The sequence below is a fragment of the Coffea arabica genome, chromosome 5e, assembly GCF_036785885.1.
Source record: "Coffea arabica cultivar ET-39 chromosome 5e, Coffea Arabica ET-39 HiFi, whole genome shotgun sequence".
In the NCBI taxonomy this organism is placed as follows: domain Eukaryota; kingdom Viridiplantae; phylum Streptophyta; class Magnoliopsida; order Gentianales; family Rubiaceae; genus Coffea; species Coffea arabica.
In genome coordinates, this window is record NC_092318.1 from 7,859,914 (window position 1) to 7,886,546 (window position 26,633).

Here is a 26,633-nt window from a genome sequence, read left to right on the forward strand (position 1 = left end):
AACTTATTTACTCTCAAACCCAAGGTGATTTTTCCAAGTAATTAATTTTCATTGGGGGAAAAGGGCACAAAGTCATCAAACTAGTTTAGAATCTTCCTTCAATCCTGTTTGAATTGCTATTTTTAAAAATTTTTATAAAAAATGTATTGTAACGATTTGACGTATGTAATGTAAAAATATAATTAAAAAATATATTTATAAAAAATATAAAAAATTTTAATATAAAAAGCTTTTTGCGAAAACTAACAATTCAAATTAGTCTTGTTCCAATGTACCCACTAAACTTCTAAAATTGATCATAGTGTTGTCTACTTCATCAAATAAAAGAGATCTAAGTCATGGTCAAGTACGCCGAACACTATTTTTGCTGGCTAAAATTTTGCATGTAAAGTGATTTTCCATTACGTCCACTTCACGATTTTTCCAAAAAAAAAAAATTCAAATTTATAACCAACTAATCAATTATTTGTCAAGTGGACCTACATCCATAGATCTCTTTTAACCATTCATTATTTGTCAAGTGGACCATATATCTCCTGCCTTATAAATACATAGGCAGCATTCATGACTCAAATCGCTCAAAGAAAGAACCATTCATCTCCGTGAATAACATGGACATTCTTTCTACCATCTTAGTTGCACTATTGCTGCTATCTCTTCTATCCAGCAAGAGTCTTTTCAAACACAAAAGAGCGAAAGACGTACAGAATATGAGAAACACAGCTCCAGAACCACCTGGAGCATTGCCCTTCATAGGCCATCTCCATCATCTAGGTGGCCAACTTCCTCTTGCCCGAATACTGGGATCCATGGCAGATAAACACGGCCCTATTTTCTCACTCCGGCTTGGTAGTCGTCCGGCCATCGTGGTGAGCAGTTGGGAGATGGTGAAAGATTGCTTCACGACCAATGACAAAACATTTGCTAGTCGGCCTAATATGGCAGTAGCCAAGTACATGGGTAACAACAATGCAATCTTTTCGTTAGCACCTTATGGACCATATTGGCGTGATGTCCGTAAAATGGTCACTCTGGAACTCCTCACTAACCAGCGTCTTGAGAAGCTCAAGCATGTTAGAGCCTCGGAATTCAACAAATGGATCAGGGATTTGTACTCCCTATGCTCAAAGAATGATCGTCCTGATATTGATGTTCCTACGAAAGTTGTCTTAAACGAATGGTTTGAGCTATTGACTTTCAACCTCATCCTCAGGATGCTTGTAGGAAGGCCATTTTCGACAAGCAGTCAAGGCAACGATAATTCTGAAGATAGGCGTTTGAAAGAAGCAATAAAGAAAGCGCTTTACCTCAGCGGAGTTTTTGTTTTCTCGGATGTGATTCCATGGATTGAATGGTTGGACATTGGAGGCCATATCAAATCCATGAAGAAGGCCGGTAAAGAACTTGATGAGGTCTTAGGGCTATGGCTTCAAGAACATATCCAGAAAGCAAAGCAATCACATCCTGAAAGTGAAGCCGTTCACGATTTCATGGACGTAATGCTATCAACAATACCAGAAGTTGGAGAAATTTCTGGCCATAAGCGCGATGCCATCATCAAATCAACAACTGCAGTACTGAAATCACAACTCTGTTTCTTGCTAAATTGCCTTAGACCACTTAAAATAAATACACCAACAGCTTTTTACTCCCATTTATGCTGCCATTCGTTTTTTGGGAAACTTTTACTTTGACTCACCAAACACCACGGACACATTTTTCTAAGATGATTAAGGCTCTACTTTTTTCTGTTAAAATTGATGTATTGCTTTGTCGTTTCTATTCCCTTATCTCTGAAATTGGTTTCAGACTCTTATATTGACAGGGTCAGAGAGCACAGCAGAGACACTAATTTGGGTACTATCTTTACTACTCAATCATCCAAATATCTTGAAGATTGCACAGAACGAGTTGGACGTCCAAGTGGGGAAACAGAGATGGATTGAAGAGGCCGACATCAAGAACTTAAGTTTTTTACAAGCCATTGTGAAGGAAACATTCCGCTTGTATCCACCAGGTCCATTATCGGGACCTCGCGAAGCCACTGAAGACTGTTACCTAGGCAATTTTTTCGTCCCAAAAGGTGCCCGTTTAATCGTTAATCTCTGGAAACTACACAGAGACCCACGAATTTGGTCTGATCCATTGGAATTCAAACCAGAGAGGTTTCTGAATTCTCATGCAAATATCAGCTTAAAAGGGCAGAGTTTCGAGTATATTCCATTTAGCTCTGGAAGAAGAATGTGCCCTGCGGTCAATTATGGGATGAATGTTGTTCAGTTGACGCTTGCACGTATGCTGCAGGCATTTGATATTACGACACCGATGGGGATGCCGGTGGATATGGGTGAAGGATTGGGAGTTGCCTTGCCTAAGCTAAAACCTCTTGAAGTTCTCCTCACTCCAAGGCTTCCCGTGGAACTCTATCAGAAACTGTGAATTCCAGGAACATGAACTTGGAATTCCCAGTTTGGCGTAGTTTAGTACATACTAAATAAAAGCTGGTCAGGAATTTGTATGCTGGAGAAGGGGTGATTTGTAAAGAGAAAAAGTCTGGGCTCTGAGTTATAGTACAACTTTGATTAGATATGTTGTCATGTGTAGCTTCAATTTATATGAAGCTAGATTATCACTTTTTATCGTTTTAGTTATGAAGTCGTGATTCACTACATTCGTTGTATCCTTAAATCCTACCCATGAGCACATGACAGCATCTCTACAATAAGAAAACTAGAGCAAGTGGTTTGGTGTAACAATTAATCATCACTTTTAAATTATCCTTCAAATAAATTTTCACCACTAATCCACTTCAACTCAATTACTAACATCATAAAATCAATGAAATATATATTTATTACTTAAACATAATCACTTAGAGTTAATTGCTTGATTTAATTTTTTATTTGAATTTTATGTTTTTTTTGTATTAATTTTTTAATTTATTACTACTAAATTCACTAGACGATTTTTTTTATTACTTGTACACACGCCAAGAGTGGGTCCATCACTAGTTCATTTTTTTTTTGTCATAATGGCAGGTACAGCATTCCAACGTAATAATGAGTTTAGTGATGATCGTATCTACAACTTTCAATATTTCTCGATAGGTTTATCATCAATTCTTCATATGGACGCAAATATTATTGCCCATGAGACTCCTTCTGGTATCCTATCCCAAATGTAGTAAAACTATCGTGATAGACCCCTCAATTGATGAGAAAAAGGAACAAATACATGTGGGAGTGCCGGGACTACATAGGAGGTTCGAGCGGCTACAATTGCATTAAGATTTATCACACTTGAGAGTACATTGGAAGTGTGACTGCTCTATTACTTCGTGCAATAAAAGTAAGAGGCGCGTTAATAGGTGATATTCAAATATCAATCGATTTTTTCTAGCCGCTTACCGATGATTAGTCAATGACTATGATAAAAAAAAATATAATTATGTATCATAATCTGTGTTTTAAAACTTAACCTAATCCTACTACATGGTAAATTACTAGTTGATTAAAAAATTTCGACTCTTATAAAAAATTTTCAATTTAAAAATTAATCACTGCATTTGCTTCTAATGTGGCAACCATTATATCCAAATGCAAAAAAATTCACTTTAGACATGGATAAAAAAAAAAATTTCCATCCTTCTACAACCACAAAAAAAAGAAATAAAAACAATATTTCATGATCGCCACATTTCGAAAATGCAGTGATCCTAAGTGGGAAATTTAATCCTAAAACAACCATAATTGAGATATTTTTTGAATTCATCAATATTTCTAGAAATTTGTCCAAGAAACACGTGTTCAGTTTGTTATGTCAATATCATTTTGCTTTTGAGGCTCTGAGGAGCTTGACCAACTGTTGCTATTTGCTAGTCAATCTGGAGACCACCTAACACTGCAAGAACCGTATGTTTTGTTTGGCAATATCAAAATATCATATTGCTTTTGGGCTTTGAGGAGTTTGACCGACTTTTGTTTATAGCTCCAATTGGGACTAATTTTGTTTACAGCTCCAATTGGGACTAATTTTGTTTACAGTCATGACTTGAAACATCAACAAAAGCTTGTTTATTACTTTCAAAAAGAGAAAAGAAATGACCTGTTTTATCGTGAATTTTAGGACATGAGCTTCAATTATATGGGTTTTGCAGAACTTCAAACTTACGAGTTTTTTTAATCTGTATGTGATTGGTAAGTTTAGTTGGTAATATTTAATCATAGAAGTTTAGTTGGTTCAATTTATTCGTGCACTATTTACTGCTATAAATACATCAAACTAGTTCCCACTGGAATTCCATTTTGATATATACATGAATTTTGTAAAAAATCAGTGCCATATTTTAGCTAATCCCAAATTTAATGTAGAACTAAGTATTTGTCATTTCACAAAGGTTAGCATTTTATTTGAAAATGAAAGCGCAAATTCCGCTGAAGAACTTAAGAAAAGAAAATCTTGCCGTCAACTTTTTCAATTTTGTGAATGAAAACATAAATGATGCATGTTGAGGGTATTTTGGGGTTGCCATAATGTATTAATGGTAGGACTAATTAATTTTTATTATTTGCCGAGAATGTTTTAATCTAATGGTTAAGGTTCAGATTCCAAAATTTAGCGATTTTAGGTTCAAATTGGATTTCACTACTTTTTGAATCCACCATTCTCCTATTAGATTTTTTGTTTTATATCTAGTTAACAATAGTAGTAGTGATTGATATTATAGAGCAATAGGAAGTTCCTTATTATTTCAAAATCAAGAAGTTGAGGAATGTGGCTTTTGTTAAACCTAGAAGAGAGGTGAGTATAATTTACCCAAATAAAGCAAATAAAAAAAGGCTATCAAGCAACCCAAAAAACAAAAATGACCTTGCATTAGTTTTATTTTTTAAGCTTTTTTATGTTCATTATTAATTTATTCATCCATTATTTTTTTTTCTGTATTCTCTCTCTCTCTCTCTTGTTGGCTTTTCTTTCTCAATCTTTCATAAAAGAACAAATAATGGTGGTTGTGGAAAAGAACAAACTATTGCAGCGTCGTATTGCCTATTTTCCTTTTTTTTTATTTCACAAAAGAACAAAATGGTGGTTGCGGTAATCGACCTGAGCACAATTGTGGCTGGTAACCATTACCGGACCAGGAAATTGACACCGAATATGCCACCAAATTTGTTTTCTTCCTGAAATTTAATTATATTTCTAAACTTCCGCCAAAATCATCTTAAAAATTCTTTAAATCATCTTAAAATTTTCACTAACAGTTTTTTTCTATCTGAGTTTACACACATAGAGTACATAAGTTTCATGCTAATTCAAATTTGGAAAAATCATCAATTTAGTCCCTAAACTTTTTTTCTGTCGATTTAGTCCTTATATATTATTTATAGTCAATTGGATCTCTAAACTTATATTTCGGTTCCAATCACGGATCTTTGCGGCGGCGCCACCGTATAATTTCCATTAGGTTCCTAATCGTGCAATACAAGGGGTATTTTAGGGAATTCCATTCAGGCGCCTTTACCAATTAAAAAGTAAATCGATGAAAACCCCAAATCCAGGTCCTCCCTCTCTTTGAAAAAAGAGAGCTGGCCAATTTTTGCAGACCCGCGTAGAAAAAGTACTGCAATTCAATGCATTCGAGAAAGAATTGGGACAAAGCATCCTCAAGCTCAGCTAGCGATCGAATTGTTAACACCGTCATCGGAGCAAATGGTTCAGAAACAGGAAACTCGTTTTATGAAGGAAATGAGAAATACTACAATGGAGACAAAATCGTGCGATGCCATTGCCTAGAACAATGCCGAATTGTGACTGCTTGGACAGAGGCAAACCCATCAAGAAGGTTTCATGGTTGCAGAAATTATGGGGTAATTTTTTTGTATGTGCATAAAGTTTAGAATTTGTTAAAATATTTCTTGTATTTTAACTATGAAATGGTGGTGAATGCAGAAACTTGGTGCTTGTAGATTTTTTTTGTGGTATGATCCACCCATACCCCAAAAGATGAAAAATATAATGGGCGCACTTTTAAGGGAACTGAGAAGTGTTGAGAGGGAAAACGCAGCATTATTGATTGAAGTGAACAAGTTGAAGGCAAAAGTGAAAATATTGTTTATAATTTGTGTCTGTTTTGGCATTTTACTTGTTGTTGTACTTGGAGGCAAGGAAAGGAAGAAACAAGGTTTGCTGGAATTGAAGATGTTGCAGTAGTTTTGAACAATGTATGGAATTGTATGGTTCATCTGTACTTTAAAAATGAAAGAAATGCAGTTGAGTTTTCATCTATGTTTGACTCTGTTTTGCATCTGGATTTGTTATTACTTTGTTTTGCATCTGGATTGCTCATGTGAGTTTCTGTGACAAGTTCAATGTTATGTCGACAATGTTGACTGAAGTGAAAGAATTGCAGAAGTTATAGCCATTAAAAAATTGTTGCTCAGTCGAGTCATATATAGTCATAAGCTTGAATGAATTGCAGAAGTGATGACCATTGCTTGAATGAATGCAATATATAGTCATCAGCTTAAAAAAATTGCAGAAGTGATGACCATTGCTTAAATGAATGCAATATATAGTCATCGGCTAATACGAACATCTTGAATTGGAACGATGCAATATATAATCAGCATCTAATATATCAATTTCCAGCAAAAGTAAACAGTTTCCCAAAAGTATATAACTAATTTCAACTATACAATTCCCAAAAGTAATCCAGGTCCTACCAGCCAAAAGGACTAGGTTCGGTTGTTGATTAAGGACCACAAAACCAGAGTAGATAGAAAAGTGGACAAAAGACAGCTAGTACAAAAGACATCTTTTGATACAAAAGTGGACAAAAGACAACTTTCCATCTACATATCTTCAGCAGCAAACAGAGTAGAGCATCTCCAGCTTGCAACTACTTCAGCAGACATCAATTCCATTCATCTTCACTGGTCATCTTGCTCATCAAGTATCCTATGAGCCTGTAAATGCATGTCTAGTGAGAAACACAAGAACAATAGTAACACTGAAACAGCCATCCTTCTACTCACAACAATAGTAACAATAGTAACTAAAAAACTCACTCTGCATTTTCTTCTACTTACAACAGCCATCCTTTTTCGCCAATATTGTGCTTGACTGCAAGTGCAAGTTCGTTTGCTCTGGCCTGGAATATGACAAAAATAACAACACATAGTCATTTTCTTTGGCCTCTGTGAGCTTTCAGTCGGTGCACTGAGTTGCACATCAATTTCTTCAGCCATTTCAATAGCTTGCACTTCATTAAATAACCAAACCAAATAAACAACAAAAAAAGTATTACTAATCCAAGAAAAGAAAGAAATGAATGAACTTTATTACACTTGAACCTTACCAGAAACATGATCAACATCTTCTTGAGCCATATCAGAAATATGATCAGCATCTTCTTGAACTATACCAGAAACATGATCAGCATCTTCTTGAACCATACCAGAAACATGATCAGCATCATCTTGAACCATACCAGAAACATGATCAGCATCTTCTTCTCCTTTGGCAACCATTGGGCAGGTTCTAGCATTGTGACCAAGCACCTTACATTTTCCACACTTGTTAGTGTTCAAAGGTGGTATTCTTTCACTGTTGTCATCTCCTTTAACATTCAGCTGGCATTTTCTTTTAGTGTGACCCTTCTGATGACACTTGGAGCAAGTCATCAGTGTGACACCCTTCCTGGAGCTTTGTACACCCTTTAGAATCAAGCCTTGGCTCATCCAATTCTCTCCTTCTCGCCTTTTTAGGCCTTCTAGGCAGTTTCAACTTCTTTGGTGCATACATAGGGACCTTCTTAGATCTCTTCCAGTTATTAGGTCCATTAATTGGACCAATAGCTGGCTCATAAGCTTTCAGATAAGCATCTCTAGAATAACATTGGTGCTCTAGACTTTCTGGTTCAGCTCCAGTCAATGCAATGCAACCAACAGCATGAGAGCAAGGTAAACCAGTCAACTCCCACTTTCTGCATGTACAAGTCATTGCCTTTAAATCAACAACAAATGTACTCCCCTAAATAGGTGTCACCTCAAATCTGGATTCATCAGACCACTTAGCAATACTTGATCTAGAGTCCTCCTTAATCTTTTCAAGTTTTTTCTGAATTTTTGGGCAGATAACATCATTTCTTTTTCTCATCCACTCTCTTTTTGTCCTCAGTCTTTCCATTAGGTATATCCTAATATTTTCTAACATACCAAGGATGGGCTTTTCTGTTGCTTCTAATATCACAGAATTAAAGCTCTCACATACATTATTAAGAAGTATGTCACACTTGCAAGTGGTCCTAAAATGTGACCTTGACCAATGGTTGGGTGATGTGTTATCAACCAGCCATTGGTGTGCACTCTCATCATACTGCCTCAATCCCTCCACTTCAGCTTCAAACTTATTAACATATGAGGACCTTGCACATGCCCAAAACATACCCTTAATAGTTTCACCAGGATGGTGCTTCTTAAAATTGTTGTGTAGATGTCTAACGCAATGTCTGTGCTCCACTCCCGGAAGAATTTCTTGAATTGCATAACCCAATCCCTGATGTTGAAATTACAAAAAAAAAAATTCACAAATTAGTATAAACATGCACTTTTTTTGCAACAGTAGTATTATTAGAAAACATAAATGTTCACCTTCTGCCTGTCACTAATAAATGTCCATCTTTTCTGGTCATGGATTTTAAGATCAAACTTTAAGAACTCGATGAACAATTTCCAAGACATCTTGTTTTCAGTCTCCACAATTGCATAGGCAACAGGATAGATGCAATCATTAGCATCAAGGCCTACAGCAGTCAAGAGTACTCCCGGGTGTGGTCCTCTTAGGTGGCAGCCATCAACACCAAGTATAGGGCGGCAACCTTCCTTAAAGCCTTTTTTCAAGGCTGCAAAACAAATATACAACCTCTGGAATCTTTCTTTTCCACTAGCCTCATCAACCTCTGTCTCGGCATGCACTGTGGAACCTGGATTTGAGTTCAATAATTCCTCACAGTAGTCCCAAATCCCTGTGTATTGTTGCTGATACTTTCCTTGAATCAGGATTTTGGCTTTTGCAAAGGTCTTGTAAACTTGATCCTTTGTGATATTTACATTCAACTCCTTATGCACCTTCTCTTTAAATGCACCAACTGTAACTTTTCTATTCATGCGCAAAAACTCCATGTAATATCTAGCCAAAAAACCAGAGTTCGCATGTTTGTGATGGAAAGTTCTACCACACTGATGTTGTGGTCCCATTATTCTAATTACGAATGCATCAGAATCTAGTTCTTTTGTAGCATAAGTAAACCAGATGCGCTTTTTATTCTTGCATTTTGCCCTGATCCTTTTCTGGTCATTCTTCTCCCAACTATGCTCCTTACCCCACTGCACAGAATATAATTCAACAGCTCTCTTAAATAGCATCTTTGTGTCAAACAGTAAACCAACAAACAATTTAGGATTCTGCATGTCAACTTCTGGCCTGAACCTCACATATTTCGGCTTACTTCTTGAAGAGTTTTCATCTGAGGAATCATGGAAACTATGTAACTCCTCTGTGTTTATGGAATCTGATTCCTCTTGGACAGGAATTTGGTCCCCGTCATAAACATCAAAATGCAAGTCAGCAGCAAGACTTTCTCTTACTTTTGCTTGTTCTTGCCTATGTGATTGTACTGGTACTTTCTTCTCTTCAGCATTTGGTATACCGGCTTTCCCTCCAACACCAGCGGTATATATGACATTCTGGCCATCAATTGCATTGTCAACGGTAGCAGTACAATGATTAAATATTATGTCATCTTCATCTTTACTAAAATCATAGTCACTATCATGAAATCCTTCACCATTATCACCTGACTCAGATTCTGCCTCATTTTTAGCCTCAGCACCATCCTCTTCTTCAGTTTCAGGACCTCTCCGTTTACCATTGTTCAATTCTTGGACGGGAACATGAACTGGAAGTTCTTGATTCCCAATGAAGTCATCAAATGTGATGTCCACATTCCATAAATCCTCATTTTCCTTCTTAGTTTCACTTTCAACAGGTGAGGAGTTCTTTAAACCAGGATCTATGGATCTAATATGAAAGTCATATACAACATAAACTTCAACTTTTCCAGTTTAGTTACCTATGGCAGCCATGTCTATTACATCCTCTTCACCATCTATCTGCCTAAGTCTCAACCCACCATTTTCAGTTGGGATTCTATACCTATAGCTAGCATCTGCATGACACCCAAGTAAGTAGCCAAAACCTCTGACAGCATCCATATTAATTTTTTCGGCCAAAACACCCTCAAAAAGCTCCATGCTACCACCCAAATATTTTGATTCTGGTTTTTCAAAGTAGGCCCCACCATAGTAGACATATAGAGTAAACACATCTGACTCAGCACCTGTTTCAGCTTCAAACAAATTAAACTAATTTACACCACAATCTGCTAGCTTACAAGCACATGATTTGGGGTACTATTGTCTACCATTTTCACAACATGAAAGGAACATTACACATTAAAGTTAAGGGATAGGGACCACATGAACCGATTTCTACAAACAACGACAAAAAAATTACCTGAGAAAATTATCCACCATCAGTTGCAGTAAAATGTCTGCTATTTAACATAAGATAACCCCACCAACCATGATTATGCTATTAACTTAACAAAACAGACAACATTGCAGTCCTTAAATTTACTTGATTTGCTTGACTTCCTCTCCTCAACATAGCTCCTTTCATGCTTATTGTCCCCCATTGCCTCCATCATTCACTTTCTTACGCCCTCCGATTCCTTATTCAACACAATTTGCTTCGATTTTATTTAGCAGATCATCGATTCAAGCCCTAGATTTTGTCCAAGAAATTTTTTGTTTTCATTTTGGGTTTTTGGGTGTGTATTTCTCGTAAACTTGTTTCGGTTACTTTTTAATTGGTAAAGGCGTCAGAATGGAATTCCCTAAAATACCCCTTTTGTATTGCACGATTAGGAACCTAATGGAAATTATACGGTGGTGCCGCCACAAAGATACTTGATTGGAACCGAAATATAAGTTTAGGGATCCAATTGGCTATAAATATTATTTAGGGACTAAATCGACAGAAAAAAAAAATTTAGGGACTAAATTGGCGATTTTCCCTTCAAATTTTGATTAATGGGAAGAATAGGGTAAGACAAATGATTATAGGCTTTTATTACGAAGGAAGTCTACTCACTCAATAATTGCTGGTAAGTACCTTGTCTAAGCTCTCATTCACCGTATCATCTCCATTAATAATCAAAAAGAGATTTTTTTTTTAATAATCTAGGCATGAACAAATTCTCAATCTATGAATTTTTCATGAGGGTAATTTTTCTATCTTTTTTCTTCAAACAATATAATGGGAATTCTTTTTTTTTTCAAAATTCCCTAGCCTCCCATCCATATTCTGAATTGGAAAACGAATATTTTTGTGCGATTAGAGTCTGCCCGAATTATTCAACTATACGTATGATGGGAAAATTGCTATTTGACTTTAAAAAATAGTTTTATTAAAATACTCATACTTCTTAGAAGTATAATCCATTCAGTGGCAGAACCAAAACCCTAGAGTGAGGGAAAATCATTTTCTAAAATTTAGAAGGGAAAATCATTCTCTCTATTTAGAAGGGAAAACCAAAAAATAGTTCATATTGTTCTCAAATTTAGAAGGGAAAATCATTCTCTATTTGAATTTGGAAACTTTGAAAAATTTATTCTTCAAATTGGGACAGAAGATCCGTTGTGGATTTCGGGGGAACCCAATAAAGGGTTGGCGTGTCAACTTTTGAGTTCATAAGCGGTGGAGTTATTGGAGCTTTGCTGAATTACTTTACATGCGGATATTTCTCCAAGTACGGAATTTTAGATGCTAAGTTTCCTAAGCTGCGGCAACAACCTATCAGAAGGTACAAACCTTTTGTTTTAGTTGCTCTTCCATCAAATATTGGAGAAGAAGACTGCGTCTCAGAAATTGCAGCATCAGTCCCCCAGTTTTCCTTTAAGCCAGTATTAGTCAGTTTTAAGTGCTGAATTTTTTGAGTTAAAAAAAATGCTTTTAAGTGTTGACAGTGACTGCACGTGGCATCATTCCGTTAGAAATTGGAAGGAATCCGTTAATTGCCCATTTTTGTACAAAATTGGATAGATTGGAGATTACATTTGCTTTGCAAAATAGATTCGGAACTGGTTTCATGCATGAATGATAGATGAGAGACCAAAATTACAATTCTCACGATAAATTATTAAAAGTATCTTCAATTGACCGAAATGAACCGTGCAAATGGTTACTATCTGCGAGCATGACAAATGGGTCAATAAAAAATTGAGAAAGCCCACTAATGTAAGGTGTCCCACTGGAATCCCAAAGCTCAGTAGACGAAACCTGTGGATGATAGTTTAAATTAGATGGACCCGCTTCCATAGTACTATGCATAACTGGAAATGCTGGCCCAGTAGATTGATCCAATATGGAGTTTAAGCGTGAAGGCCCATCTCGTATTAACTTGCGGATCTTAATGTGGATGAGACTTGATGTTTGTGACCGCTGCTGGCAGCTCATCAAAACTACCACGTGGCTTACGTTTTACTTTCTTCATTAATTTGGCCTGCAGAAATTTTACGCCTTTTGTTATGAAGCCACACTTTCCTTTTTCTTTCTTGGCAGATGAATTAATTGGTGAAGAGACAGTAGTGTCCTTCCCCTTTGAATTGGCATAATGGCTGGACCATGATTATTAAATGGATGTGAAGTAGTTCTATCTGGCTCATGCAGGCGTGGCTGCATGATTTCCAGCCCATGCAGCACGGCTTCACCTTTATTATCAACGATGTCAAGGTCCAGGGAGAAAGAATAGTCGTCAGAGAGCGGTTGAGTGGAATTAATATATTGTCTTGCTCAAGAAGCAGCCTGGCATTTGTAATGAATTCACTTCCATCTGGTATTTGTTGATTGTACGTTGTTCAGCCCTTATCTCCAATGTTTTTATTTTTTTTTCCGGAGACACAACTATTGTATAAAGAAGGGAGGGAAGAGGGAGCCTAACGAGGCTGTGTTTGAGGCTAACGGGCATACAGACCTTATTTGATTAAGGGAGTACTTTGCCACAATTCTTGAATTTTTTTTACTGCAAGTGAGATTTGAACCCCCATCTACAGCCCAAGAAAGGACTTAAGACCCTTCCAGGTGGCGACTGAGCCAAGCTCAGTGGTCTTCAATGTTTTAATTGTAGACCATGAAAAATAAGTAATGGCACATGTTAAGGACCAAATAAGCATGTGGGCTTATTAAATATTTTAATTTATCCAATAATGAAGTTAGGTACAGCACATTAGGCTTGTTTATTGTTAAATAGTAAAGTTTTGACTTCCCTCCATTATGTACTAGTGATGGGCCCAACACTTGACGACGTGTGTACAAGTGATAAAAAAAATCTTTTAGTGAATTAACGAATGTAAATTCATTAGCTGACAAGAATATATAGTAGTAGTAAATAAAAAATTAATACAAAAAATCATAAAATTCAAAAAAAAATTAAATCAAGCAATTATCTATAAGCGATTATGTTTAAGTAATAAACATATATTTCATTGGTTTTGTGATATTAGTAATTGAGTTGAAGTGGACTAGTGGTGAGAAATTATTTGAAGGATAATTTAAAAGTGATGATTAATTGTTACACCAAATCACTTGCTCTGGTTTTATTATTGTAGATATGCTGTCATGTAGGGGTGGGCAAAATTATCCACTAACCCGAAAACCCGTCATATCCGATCTGAAAATTAGGATATCCGATTTTTATTATTTGATCGGATCAAAAGAGAGTCGGGTACCCGCTAAGATGCGAAGCGGGTTAGGGTCACATAATTAAAAACCCGCGGGTACCCGATCCGCCTCGCATATATATATTTTTTATTTTTATTTTTATTTTTATTTTTATACACACACTATAAAATAATAAGTTAGAACTAAATAAGTAATTTTATTGAACAAATTGCATTATAAATATGAGATACTATAAAAATTAGAGTGTTTTTATATTTACAAGATTCATTTGTAGAGGTCATGATCTTATATTTTATAGAAACAAGTTTAATTAATGCGGAATATATATATTAAAATTTGTGCTACTTATTGTCGCGCCCCACTTTTTGAATGGTGAGTTGTGTGAACGTGTGCAAAATGAAAATAAAGGCCATGTGACTTAATAATGCGACGGTTTGGCCATATAAAGTTCAAAAAGGGTTTTTCGTATAAAAAATGGAGTCGCCACTTGGTATAGGATTAGGGTGTACCAAGTCACCCAAAAATGATTTTTGTTTTTGAATAAAAAAGTAAATAAACCCTTTTAGAGAACTTTTGGGTCTACGTAACCAAAAGAGGGATCGGGGGTCACATTTGACGAAGGGGAAGGCAAGGATAAAAATCCAAGGCACCCCTTCGACCTAGCCAAGGCTAGTTGCGTGACTTAAACCAATTTTTCCTAATTTTTCTACCCAAGGTATGTATCGCGTGTTGGATATGTCTATATGAATGCAAAAACCTAGACCTAGGGGGACATGGGGGAAATTTCTCTTCAAAGGTTGAGTGGTGCCAATCACATTAATTGTGAAGCCCAACAATGATCCTTTTGGAGAGGTCACACCTAAACCTAAATGATGTGAAAAATGAGTGAATGAATGCATGCCATGAAAAATGTGAGTTTGTGTGAAAAAGTAATAAAAACAATAGTGTGAGTGGAAGTGTGCAAAGAAAATGTCCTTGAATGTAAAAGTGTTGGGGTGCAAATGAAAAAGTGCTCGTGTGCAAGTGAATAAAAATATGGCATAGATGGTAGTGTGCAAATGGGTGTAATTTGTGAGGTAGAAAAATAAATAAGTGATAGGAGAAGTGCGTGAACATAGCATGTGAAGTGAGAAAATCATAAGTAGTGAAAAATGTAGATGAAAGAGTGAAATGATAAGATGAGATGCATGATCCTATTGGAGTGCATCAAGTCGGGTACGGGAGAGCTAAGTCGTGACTCAATTTTCCCTTTGATAGAGGGAATATAAGCGTGCTAAGGCTTAGAAAAAGCCACACTCGTCTATATCCCATATTTAAGGGGACTCTTCAGGCAAATGTACCCTATAACTAGCATGAGATGCAAAAATCCTAAAATGAGGGGAAAAGGGGCTCGAGGAGCATGCCAAATGATAAAACTAAGAAAAATGCATGACATGTAGTGGACATGCAAATATGCACTAACAAAAGGGGATGGCCTATTGGGTCTAGCGTTGGACTAGCCCTTTCTATGAATTCCTAATGAAATAATGAGCCACAACTAGCATTGGACTAGTGTGGTGACGTACATTCATCCATCACATTCATTCATGGCTATGGAAAGCGATTAGACATGCCAAACACCTATAAGCACATAGCACATAACAATTAGCATGCTCGACTAAATGCAAGAACCTAATAAAGCAAATTAACACATAGCAACAAAAACAAGCAATCAAGCTAATAAACCTATTACATTTGCTAGCTAGGCACAATGTCTTCAATAGGTCTTCATCAAGTGCTCCCCAAGCCCTATCTATTACAAGCCAAGAGGTGTACACATACCCCATAATGAATAACTTTAAATAAAAGCAAAAGTAAATGAAATGAATGCAAGGAATTAAGGAAAGGCAAGGAAAGCGAAGTAGACATGCCTATTCACATAACACGTAGGAGCACATAGGAGAAATGAAAAATCAAGGGGATAGAGGTTACCTCCCTTGCAATTGGGCCCCAATGAAGTGAAATCACTTATTTATCCTCCAAAATAAAAGAAATGGTCAAGGTACCAATTTATTTGGAAAAATTAAAGAAAGTAGGCAAACACAAGCTCACTTGGTCATAAAGCCCCTAAAGTCATGACTTAAGCGCAATTGAAACAAAACATGGTAGTTAATTGAAGCAAACAAGCAATGAAGTTGCACAAATCAAAATTATCAAGGACCAATTTGATGAAATTCTTTAATTGATTGGGTCCTAGTGGAGCAAGGAGAGACTTGGGGGGCCAAAGTGTAAAATCTGGAAATTATTTCATGCAAATTCATGCAAGCTACGTGGAAAGCCTTTTGCAAATTTCCAGCTATCATTCTCTGTTGCTACTTTCATTCGAGAGCCTTTGCAACTTCAGGGAATTTTCGGCAAAACAAGATTCATGCAGCACTTTTATCCATTTCCAATTAGACATAGCCAAAACAATGAGATTTTTGGAAGATTTTCCATGCAAAGCGTGCAACTTAGGAAGAAAAATGGGCTTTCTGCAATCTGAAAAATGAATGAAATCTGCTGCAACTCTATGTTTACAAATGCCTAGCTCTTAATCCCAACTTGGATTGTATATTTCTTAAAACCAAACCTGTAACTTTAGGCTAAGCAAAACATATAATCACCACCACTAAAAACAAACAGAAGGCTTAGGAAAAGATCATGCAAAAATTCTGGAAAACATACAAAGGTGGTTCAGCAATTTAGTTGTTCATTTTGCAGCAAAGCCTTGGACATGATTCAAAGGTTTTAAGGGCTCAGCCATGTAAACTCAAACCAAAATAAACACTGCCCCTTTCCACACCAGATTAACCATCAAATTGAGATGGTCAACTTGGTGAAAGATCACGGAGAAAAGAACAACAAAACAGATACAGCAACCTTTCCCTGCTTCAAAAACTCTTGGCAGTTGCTAAGGGATTTCTGCAACAAACTAGATACTAGTTTTCGATTTTCAAACACAGATTTTAGCCTCAAAACACAACTTCGAACAATACAAAATCAGCCAAGCATCATGACTTTGATCCAAACACAAGCCCATTGGAGCTTAGTGTCTGAACATACAAGAGGAGGCTCGGCCTTGCAGATTGCTTCGAGGAAGAAAACGATGACGAAAATGCAGCAGCTCTTAATTTCTTACATCTTAGCTTAAACATATTTGCATGCAATCAAGTTCTACCAGTTGATCATCCAAAGACCAAATGCAAGAAATTCACCCCCATTATCATCAAATGCCACCCAAGCATAAACTGTCTTGCAGATTTGAACAAAGCCAACGGACTAAATGCAGCAAAGAAAAGAGCGAACTTGCAGTTAAAAATTCTAAGCACAAAACAGGCAAAGCTGCAAACTTTCTGCAATTTTTGGTTCGACCAAAACACAATCGTACAGTCCTACTGATTCAACACATACGCTCCAAACATCACAACTTTATCAGCAAAGAACCATCAACTAATCACAGCAGCAAAGACAGAAGCAAATAATCGATAAAGAAGACAGCTTTCTACCATAAGAGATGAGTATCTTACCTTAATGAAGCGTGGGATGATTGCTGAAGTGGTTTCTGGCTGATCTTCAAAGGGACGTCAATGGAGTAACGATGAGAAGGATCGGTCACCTTCTTGCAAACCCAAACTCTTCCCAGCCGCAGAGCTTCTTCTTTCGGCCAAAGATTTTGCCACTGCCTACCTCTCACTCTCTCCCCTTTTATCAGTTTCTCTTAGCCGTCCACCCCAAGGCCTTCCTTGCTCTCTCGGCTGTTTTTCCCTCAAAACCTAATCACTCTATTGATTCCTACTCTCAGCCGTCACCTCATTTTTCAAAAACCCCCTCCCGTAGTTCCTCTCTTGCTCCCTTTGCTCTCTGTTTTCTCTCTTCTCTCTCGGCCAGATTTTTTAGTCTATCTCCCTCTCTCTCAAAGCTGCGTTTTTTATGTTCAAAGCCATCAGATTTTCCCGTCACTTTTTGGTTCCTCTCTATCCCTCAGCCGTTACTCCTAGCCTCTCTCTGCAAGCTGCAAAAAAAAACAGCTTGCTGTAACGTATTTCTTTTTTTTTTTTTTTTTTAAGAATAATATAAATAACAATAAAAACAATAATAATTCAAACAAACTTAAACTTAAATAAAATGTACAAAATTAGCAACCAAAAGATAAATAAAATAAAAAACTAAGATTTTCCTCTTTTCTTCTTTTTTTCCATTTTCATTCATTTTTCTTTCTTTTTTTTTTTTTCAAGAAATTCTATGCTAAAAACTTAAAAATAAAAATAAAACTAGAAACTAAAAACTAAAAATCGAATAAAACTAACACGACAAATAAAAAAAACTAAAAATAAACAGTAAATGAAATTACACCAAAAATTTGGTGTCTACAGTTTGCCCCTCTTTGTCTGAGTTTTAAAAAAACTTGAGACAAAGAAGTAGACACCAAATACTTACCTGCATTATTCGGCTGCAAAATGATTCCAACGAACAAGAATTCTAGAACGAGATTGACCCGAACATGAATTTAAAACGGGACTGACCCGAACAGAAATTTTAAAACGGGACTGACCCGAACAAGAAATTTAAAACGGGACTGACCCGAACAGGAATTTAAACGGGACTGACCCGAACAGCAATTTTAAAACGGGACTGACCCGAACAAGAAATTTAAAACGGGACTGACCCGAACAGGAATTTAAACGGGACTGACCCGAACAGGAATTTAAAATCATGGGACTGACCCGAATAAGCTTTAAAATCATGGGACTGACCCGAATAAGCTTTAAATCATGGGACTGACCCGAATAAGCTTTAAAATCATGGGACTGACCCGAATAAGCTTTTAATCATGGGACTGACCCGAATAAGCTTTAAAATCATGGGACTGACCCGAATAAGCTTTAAATCATGGGACTGACCCGAATAAGCTTTTAAAATCATGGGACTGACCCACGGGATAGACCCGGATAGAAATGTAGATGGGATAGACCCACGGGATAGACCCGGAAAGAAATGTAAATGGGATAGACCCACGGGATAGACCCGGATGGAAATGTAGATGGGATAGACCCACGGGATAGACCCGGACAGAAATGTAAATGGGATAGACCCACGGGATAGACCCGGATAGAAATGTAGATGGGATAGACCCACGGGATAGACCCCTATCCCGTATAGAAATGTAGATGGGATAGACCCACGGGATAGATCCGGATAGAAATGTAGATGGGATAGACCCGGACAGAAATGTAAATGGGATAGACCCATGTTTAACGGCAATGAAACTAGCGCTAGTGGGACTGACCCATGTTTAGCGGCGAAGAAAACAAAATGCACACTAGTGGGACTAACCTATATTTAGCGGCAGGGTAAAATGAAATGCGCACTAGTGGGACTGACCCAACGGCTAGTGGCGGTACAAAATGAAATGCTCACTGGCGGGACTCACCTCACGCTCCAGTGGCTGTGAAAATGAAATGCTCACTGGCGGGACTAACCTCACGCTCCAGTGGCTATGTAAATGAAAATGCTTACTGGCGGGACTGACCCACGTTCCAGTAGCGATGTAAATGAAATGCTCACTGGCGGGACTAACCTCACGCTCCAGTGGCTGTGAAAATGAAATGCTCACTGGCGGGACTAACCTCACGCTCCAGTGGCTATGTAAATGAAAATGAAATGGTTACTGGTGGGACAAACCCAGCACCAGTAGTAATGTAAATAAAATGCTTACTGGCGGGACAAACCCAGCTCCAGTAGCAATGAAAATGAAATGGTTACTGGCGGGACAAACCCAGCTCCAGTAGTAATGTAAATAAAATGCTTACTGGCGTGACAAACCCAGCTCCAGTAGCAATGAAAATGAAATGTCTTGACAATCGGACAGTGGGATCAAACCCGAGCCTGCCGTGATGTACTGGATTTGATTTCTAATTGATTTTTTTTTTTTTTGATTTTTTTGATTTTTTGAGAAATTTTCCAAAGATAATTTGCCCCAGTATGATGAATTGGTCAGTGGGATTAAACCCGACCCTGCCATGATAATCGGCCAGTGGGATAATACCCGATCCTGCCGAGGTTGGCGGGATGAAACCCGATCCCAACGAAGTAAGCGGTCAGCGGGATAAAACCCGGTCCTGCCGAGATTGGCGGGATGAAACCCGGTCCCAATGTGATAGAAGCGGTCAACGGGATAAAATCCGGTCCTGCCGAGATTGGCGGGATGAAACCCGGTCCCAATGAAGTATGAACGGTCAGCGGGATAAAATCCGGTCCTGCCGAGATTGGCGGGATGAAACCCGGTCCCAATGAAGTATGAACGGTCAGCGGGATAAAACCCGGTCCTGCCGAGATTGGCGGGATAAAACCCGGTCCTGCCGAGATTGGCGGGATGAAACCCGGTCCCAATGAAGTATGAACGGTCAGCGGGATAAAACCCGGTCCTGCCGAGATTGGCGGGATGAAACCCGGTCCCAATGAAGTATAAACGGTCAGCGGGATAAAACCCGGTTCTGCCGTCCAATGGGTCAAGAAATTGAATTTGATTTGTCAAAAAACCAGAAATTAAATTTGATTTTCCAAGAAACAAGAATTTGAACTTGATTTTTGATTTTTGACTTTTGAATTTTTCCGATTTTTCGTAAGAATCTTTTTCAAAGATAATTTGCCCCAGTGTAGGGCCCTTTCTTTCTTCGGCATCGTCCTTCCACATCCCCAGATGCTTTTTCGTCGATTTCAACTTTAAATACCTGCACAGGGAGGGCTTACATGCACTCAAATTTGCATGAAAAGGGCAGCGTGATTGATTTGAAAAATGCATTATTTGATTCTTAGACGAAATCCTCAATTGGACTACAAAAATATTTGCCCCTGTGTGGGCTTGTTTTGCGAAATCTTGCAAATAGAAATTTTGCCCCAGTATGGGCCCATTTGATTGAAAAAATTGGTTTGGATGCCTCTCCATTTATTTGAACGAAGTGAAATCGCACTTTCCAAAATTTAGAAAGTAATCATATATACGACGTGAAGAAATTTGAATGTTGAGTTCATGCAGAAATTTCATGATGAATTCCTCGAAATAACACCAAATTCAAGAAGATTTCTTCCTTACTTTTAGCATTGGTGCTTAGGGTAACGGGTCACCACTTCTGGTTGGCTCATCTTTCAGGACCAATCAAGTGACTTTATTTTTGAAATGGCTAAGGAAATGGGAGGTCAGAATTTGTCTTATTTTTTGCGCCCAAAAATGTATGTAATCCTTTCAATACCATATCTTAGTGAAAGCAAAGAATTTGTCACCCTTATTTCTTAAGAAAACTTAGTCAACATACAAGCTTTATAGGCTTGCAACAAAATGGGTAGAAGCGATAGCTAAACCTGTGAAAACTGGTTATACTCCCATGATCACAAATGATTGATGGATTTCTTACGAGCATAATCGTCACTTTGGATTGTCATGAAGGAATAAATCAACGATGGACTTTATTAGCTTGTAATGTGGCTTGAAGACGATAGTTAAAGAAATAATTTTCAAGGACATTGCACCGAAGATCGCATTTTTCCTCAAAATTACCCCTATTTTGAACTCAAAAATCTCAGAATTTGTTCGTATTCTTTTCATCATTCACCAGGGATTTCAGCGTCGAATTTTCTGCATTTTCTTGCATTTACTCTTCTTGCTTTGCTTTTGTCTCTTTCCCCCTTTCCCTCAACTTGGCGGGTTTTCACATGGTGAGTAGCGTCAAACCCATACTCAGGCAATTCAGAAATACAGCTAAAACTTTCGGCATCAGAAATTTCCTTGACGGGGCCATTGCAAAGAACAGAAGTCAGGACTTTCGGCTTTTGTAATGGGGTCAGGTGGGGTGTTTAGGAAAGTTAAGGCTTGAAGGCAGATTTCAAAAGTGGTTTGAAGAATCTGAGATCGCATTGTTGCGCCAGCCCTATTTTAGGGCTAAACCAAAATTTGCCCCAGTTTATGCTCACTTGAGGCTTTTCTCTTTCATTTTTCCTTTTGACTTTTCGGCCTTTTGCCATTCTTTGAAATTTGCCCCAGTTTATTTTTTGAACTGAGGTTCTCTTTTCTTCTTTTGTTTTTGATTTTGTTGCTTTTCACTTTTTCACTTCTTGAAATTTTTCTTTTCCAACTCAAACTTGCCCCAGTGTGGGGTTTGTGATTCTCAGGGGTTGCCAAACGAAATAATTTATTCTAAAGGCTCAAAAGGGATAACTAGGGATAGAATGTTTAATTGAAAAAGAAGATGGCCTGACTTGTATTCCGTTCCTTACAATAACTCTGAAAGCAAACTTTCATTAATGCGAAATTTCTGGCATGTATCTGACTTAACTAACTGAGGAAGACCCTTGTTCATCCATATTTGTGAAACATAGGCGATCCACCGGACAGAACTTGTCTTTTTTTCTTTTCTTTTCTTTTCAAAAATTGAAACCCTGGTAGAATCAAATTTCCCCAATTCGCGGTTCCCTTTCCTTTTTCCTTTTTTCTTTTTCAAAATTCCCCAATCTCCTTCCCCAATGTGGGGTGCGATCATATGTGCACTCGAAAAAACCACCAATTTTTGGCTCAAATGAGGATGCAAGGGATAAATGGTGTTTAGGTTGTAGAAACGATGGCCAATGTATCATTCTTACGCCTCATGTTAACCAAGTAAACGAATTGGCTCGTTGAGAATCCATTCCTTTTTGAAAATCTTCCCAATGTAGGGTAGTGATCATTAAGGCTCTTATTTGAAACGAAATTATTCTTTTAAGGCTCAAATGGAAGAGCAAATGATAAAATCTGTATAGGTAGAGAAACGAATGCTCAAAGTATCATTCCAAATTTTCAAAACAAACAAGAATAATGTTCATTTTTGCTTTCACTTAGATGTGAATGAATCGGATTAGACACCTCGAACATTTTCAAGCAAAAGTTGCCCCAATTTATCAATCAACGTGACTGACTTTATTTTGGGATTAAGTGCAGGAGAAAGGTATCTCATGGGCCTTCTGAGTGACCTCTTTTAATTTTTGAACACTCTTATTGTGTAGCTTGGATCAGCAATCTAGTGTACACAAGGATTTTTGAAAGCATACACTTGCGAATTTTCAGGTTGCAGGTTGAAAAAACTCTCAATTCGGTCTTATTTCTTAAAATTCATCATGAAATCTCTTAATGAGCTAAAGAATAAAATGTACATGAATATACACAAAACAATAATTGTCCAAAACTTTATTACTAACAAGATTAAAACAAAATTTGTCGTTCAATCATAATACAATGAGAAGAGAGGAACTTGTAAAGAGCTCCACATATACAGTTTTCATCTCATTTTCTTTTGGAACAAAATGTATTAACAAATCAAATAAACAGAATTTTCCTTTGAAAAATAATTACAAAATCTCTCAGAGGCTTAGCGTAGAGCTTTCAGATAGATCATTTATGTTTTCATTGTAGGACCTGCCCAAGAATGACACAATACTTGCAATTTTGACACTTTATTAGATCAAAAGTGTTATCAGATATAGAAAAATATTTTTCCTTTATTGGAGTATTTTACGAATACAGGGGGAGGGGGAAAACAAAAGAAAAATACCCTGAGTTAGTAATCAAAACTATAAAATCGGTATGCATGCCCTATGGGGGACCCTTTTTATGCCAAGGGTAGGCCTAGCATGAAAATGCAATCCTCCAGAGCAGGCACTATACAATACCTGATGGATCCAATCAGCTTATGGAGTGAAAAATGATTTGAAAAAATTTGGCCCATTGGAATGAGAAGAGACGTTTGTTAAAATGAGGACCTCGTCCGAAGGGATTGATCACTTTTGATCGACACAAGAACTTGCAAAAACGCACGGGTTTGACCTTGACGAACTTCCTATCGGAGAGATTGGAATTCGTTTTGACAACTTTTCTCAGTGAAGCACGGGTCAAAACTCCAACTGATCAAATGGCTGGATGCAATGGATGTTTTTCTCAAAATCGACTAGGTTTTCCATTTTGAATTTCGACATTGAAACCCTAATTGGTCAAATGAAATTGACAATTTATTAAAAATCGACCGGATTACCCTAAAAAGGGAAACAGGTCAAATGTATTGAATGAAATTTAATTTATCCAAAATTAATCAGATCACCCTAAAAAGGGTAAATTGATCAAATAGATTGAACGAAACTTGATTTATTCAAAATCGGCTCGATTGCCCAAAAAATGGGTAAATTGGCCAAAATGAATGAAATTGAATTAGTGATTTATTCAAAAATCGGCCAAATGACCCTAAAAAGGGTAAATTGGTCAAATGAATTGACGATTTATTCCAAATCGACCGGATGACCCTAAAAAGGGTAAATTGGTCAAATGAAATGACGATTTATTCAAAAATCGACCAGGTGACCCTAAAAAGGTAAATTGGTCAAATGAATTGATGATTTATTGAATGAATTGGCAAAATGGATTGGTTGACTTGTCCGACCATTGGTTGTTTCAAAATTATTGAGGTGCATTAGTCTATGACTTTCTAAAAATCAAATTTTGGTCTCAATTTATTTATCGTCTCAATAGGAGGAATCATTTGTGAATTTCTTCAAATTAATGTCCTTCACGCGAGGGATTTTTACCAATTTTTGATAAAATGGCCAAAAAGTGATTATTAGATGCTCATATTCCAAAGATCGCTCCATGAAAATGATCGGATCCTACCTTACCTTGTGCACTACCCCTTTGGATGGTACAAAATGTAAACGTGCAAGTCTCTTTGGATTAAGTATCTGAGACACAAGGTGGCTTATTCCTAAACACAGGATTCCCTATGTGGCATTCCCTTTCTATGGTTTATGCATGATGCCATTTATTAAAGCGATGTAAATATGTGACAAATATGGCCTAAAGGACATAAATAATGCATCGGGGGAAAAGGTCCAAAATGAAATGTATTTATTGAAAATCAAATGCAATAACTGAAATTTAAACATGTGAGTCATCTAGTGGGTAAGTCACTAAAAGAGTGCCAAAAAGGCCTCTTATGCTAAGGCACATGAATGCAATCCAAGAAAACAAAAGAATGGTTAGTGCAATTGATAGTACACATAACACATTGGGAGCAATTAAGAAAAGAAATACAATAAAAACAAGTAAAAGGGGTGGAACCCCTTCCCTCGTGCCTAATGTGCTTAAAATAGGGTGAGGCTGACTCTAACCTAGGAAAATTCTAACATGGATGCATGAGGCTGGGGTTCACTAATGCACCTAGACTCGATAAGGCTTCGGCTCCCAAGCCTTCAGACCTAAAGGCGAAGGGTCATCACTCCCAGGGCCCTTGGTCGGTGGCTCGAGTGATCCCTTAGGTAGCGCTATGGGCGCAGCGCACACCATCCGCCTACCCAAGGCGATCGATCCTAATCCTACAAGGCGGTGTGGGAAACGCCCACGAAAATAAAATAAAATGGGATAACAATAAGTAAACGTGCACGTATGAAGTGTTCCCTATTTTGAGGGAAGGGGTTGAGAACCAACGCGAGGCTCTAAAGGTGACACACCCCCCCCAAATGCAATGCCAAGCGCGAGATAAACAAGTAAAACATACATCCAAACAATCAATCATACATACGTGAGTGAGGGAATAGTTTGAAACGCGAGTGAGGCAAAGGGTCCTAAAAAGGAAAAATGCAACCCTAATATCCACATGCTATACATAAAAAGGGTAGAAAAAGGAAAAGAATGGCTAAATCAAATGCTTGGACCCACTTAGGAAGTCCCCAGTGGAGTCGCCAACTGTCGCGCCCCACTTTTTGATGTGTGAGTTGTGTGAACGTGTGCAAAATGAAAATAAAGGCCATGGGACTTAATAATGCGACGGTTTGGCCATATAAAGTTCAAAAAGGGTTTTTCGTATCAAAAATGGAGTCGCCACTTGGTATAGGGTTAGGGTGTACCAAGTCACCCAAAAATGATTTTTGTTTTTGAATAAAAAAGTAAATAAACCCTTTTAGAGAACTTTTGGGTCTACGTAACCAAAAGAGGGATCGGGGGTCACATTTGACGAAGGGGAAGGCAAGGATAAAAATCCAAGGCACCCCTTCGACCTAGCCAAGGCTAGTTGCGTGACTTAAACCAATTTTTCTTAATTTTTCTACCCAAGGTATGTATCGCGTGTTGGATATGTCTATATGAATGCAAAAACCTAGACCTAGGGGGACATGGGGGAAATTTCTCATCAAAGGTTGAGTGGTGCCAATCACATTAATTGTGAAGCCCAACAATGATCCTTTTGGAGATGTCACACCTAAACCTAAATGATGTGAAAAATGAGTGAATGAATGCATGCCATGAAAAATGTGAGTTTGTGTGAAAAAGTAATAAAAACAATAGTGTGAGTGGAAGTGTGCAAAGAAAATGTCCTTGAATGTAAAAGTGTTGGGGTGCAAATGAAAAAGTGCTCGTGTGCAAGTGAATAAAAATATGGCATAGATGGTAGTGTGCAAATGGGTGTAATTTGTGAGGTAGAAAAATAAATAAGTGATAGGAGAAGTGCGTGAACATAGCATGTGAAGTGAGAAAATCATAAGTAGTGAAAAATGTAGATGAAAGAGTGAAATGATAAGATGAGATGCATGATCCTATTGGAGTGCATCAAGTCGGGTACGGGAGAGCTAAGTCGTGACTCAATTTTCCCTTTGATAGAGGGAATATAAGCGTGCTAAGGCTTAGAAAAAGCCACACTCGTCTATATCCCATATTTAAGGGGACTCTTCAGGCAAATGTACCCTATAACTAGCATGAGATGCAAAAATCCTAAAATGAGGGGAAAAGGGGCTCGAGGAGCATGCCA

At 37.6% G+C, this 26,633-nt stretch overlaps 1 protein-coding gene across 1 annotated transcript; it reads left to right on the top strand.

The window, feature by feature from the left end:
• Positions 1-569: 569 nt before the first annotated feature.
• LOC113688282 (dimethylnonatriene synthase-like) lies at positions 570-2,669 on the top strand. The gene is made up of 2 exons (XM_027206071.2): positions 570-1,574; positions 1,810-2,669. Exons 1-2 carry the CDS (start codon positions 612-614, stop codon positions 2,437-2,439), a joined length of 1,593 nt encoding a protein of 530 aa, XP_027061872.2. The 5' UTR covers positions 570-611; the 3' UTR covers positions 2,440-2,669.
• Positions 2,670-26,633: the final 23,964 nt, after the last annotated feature.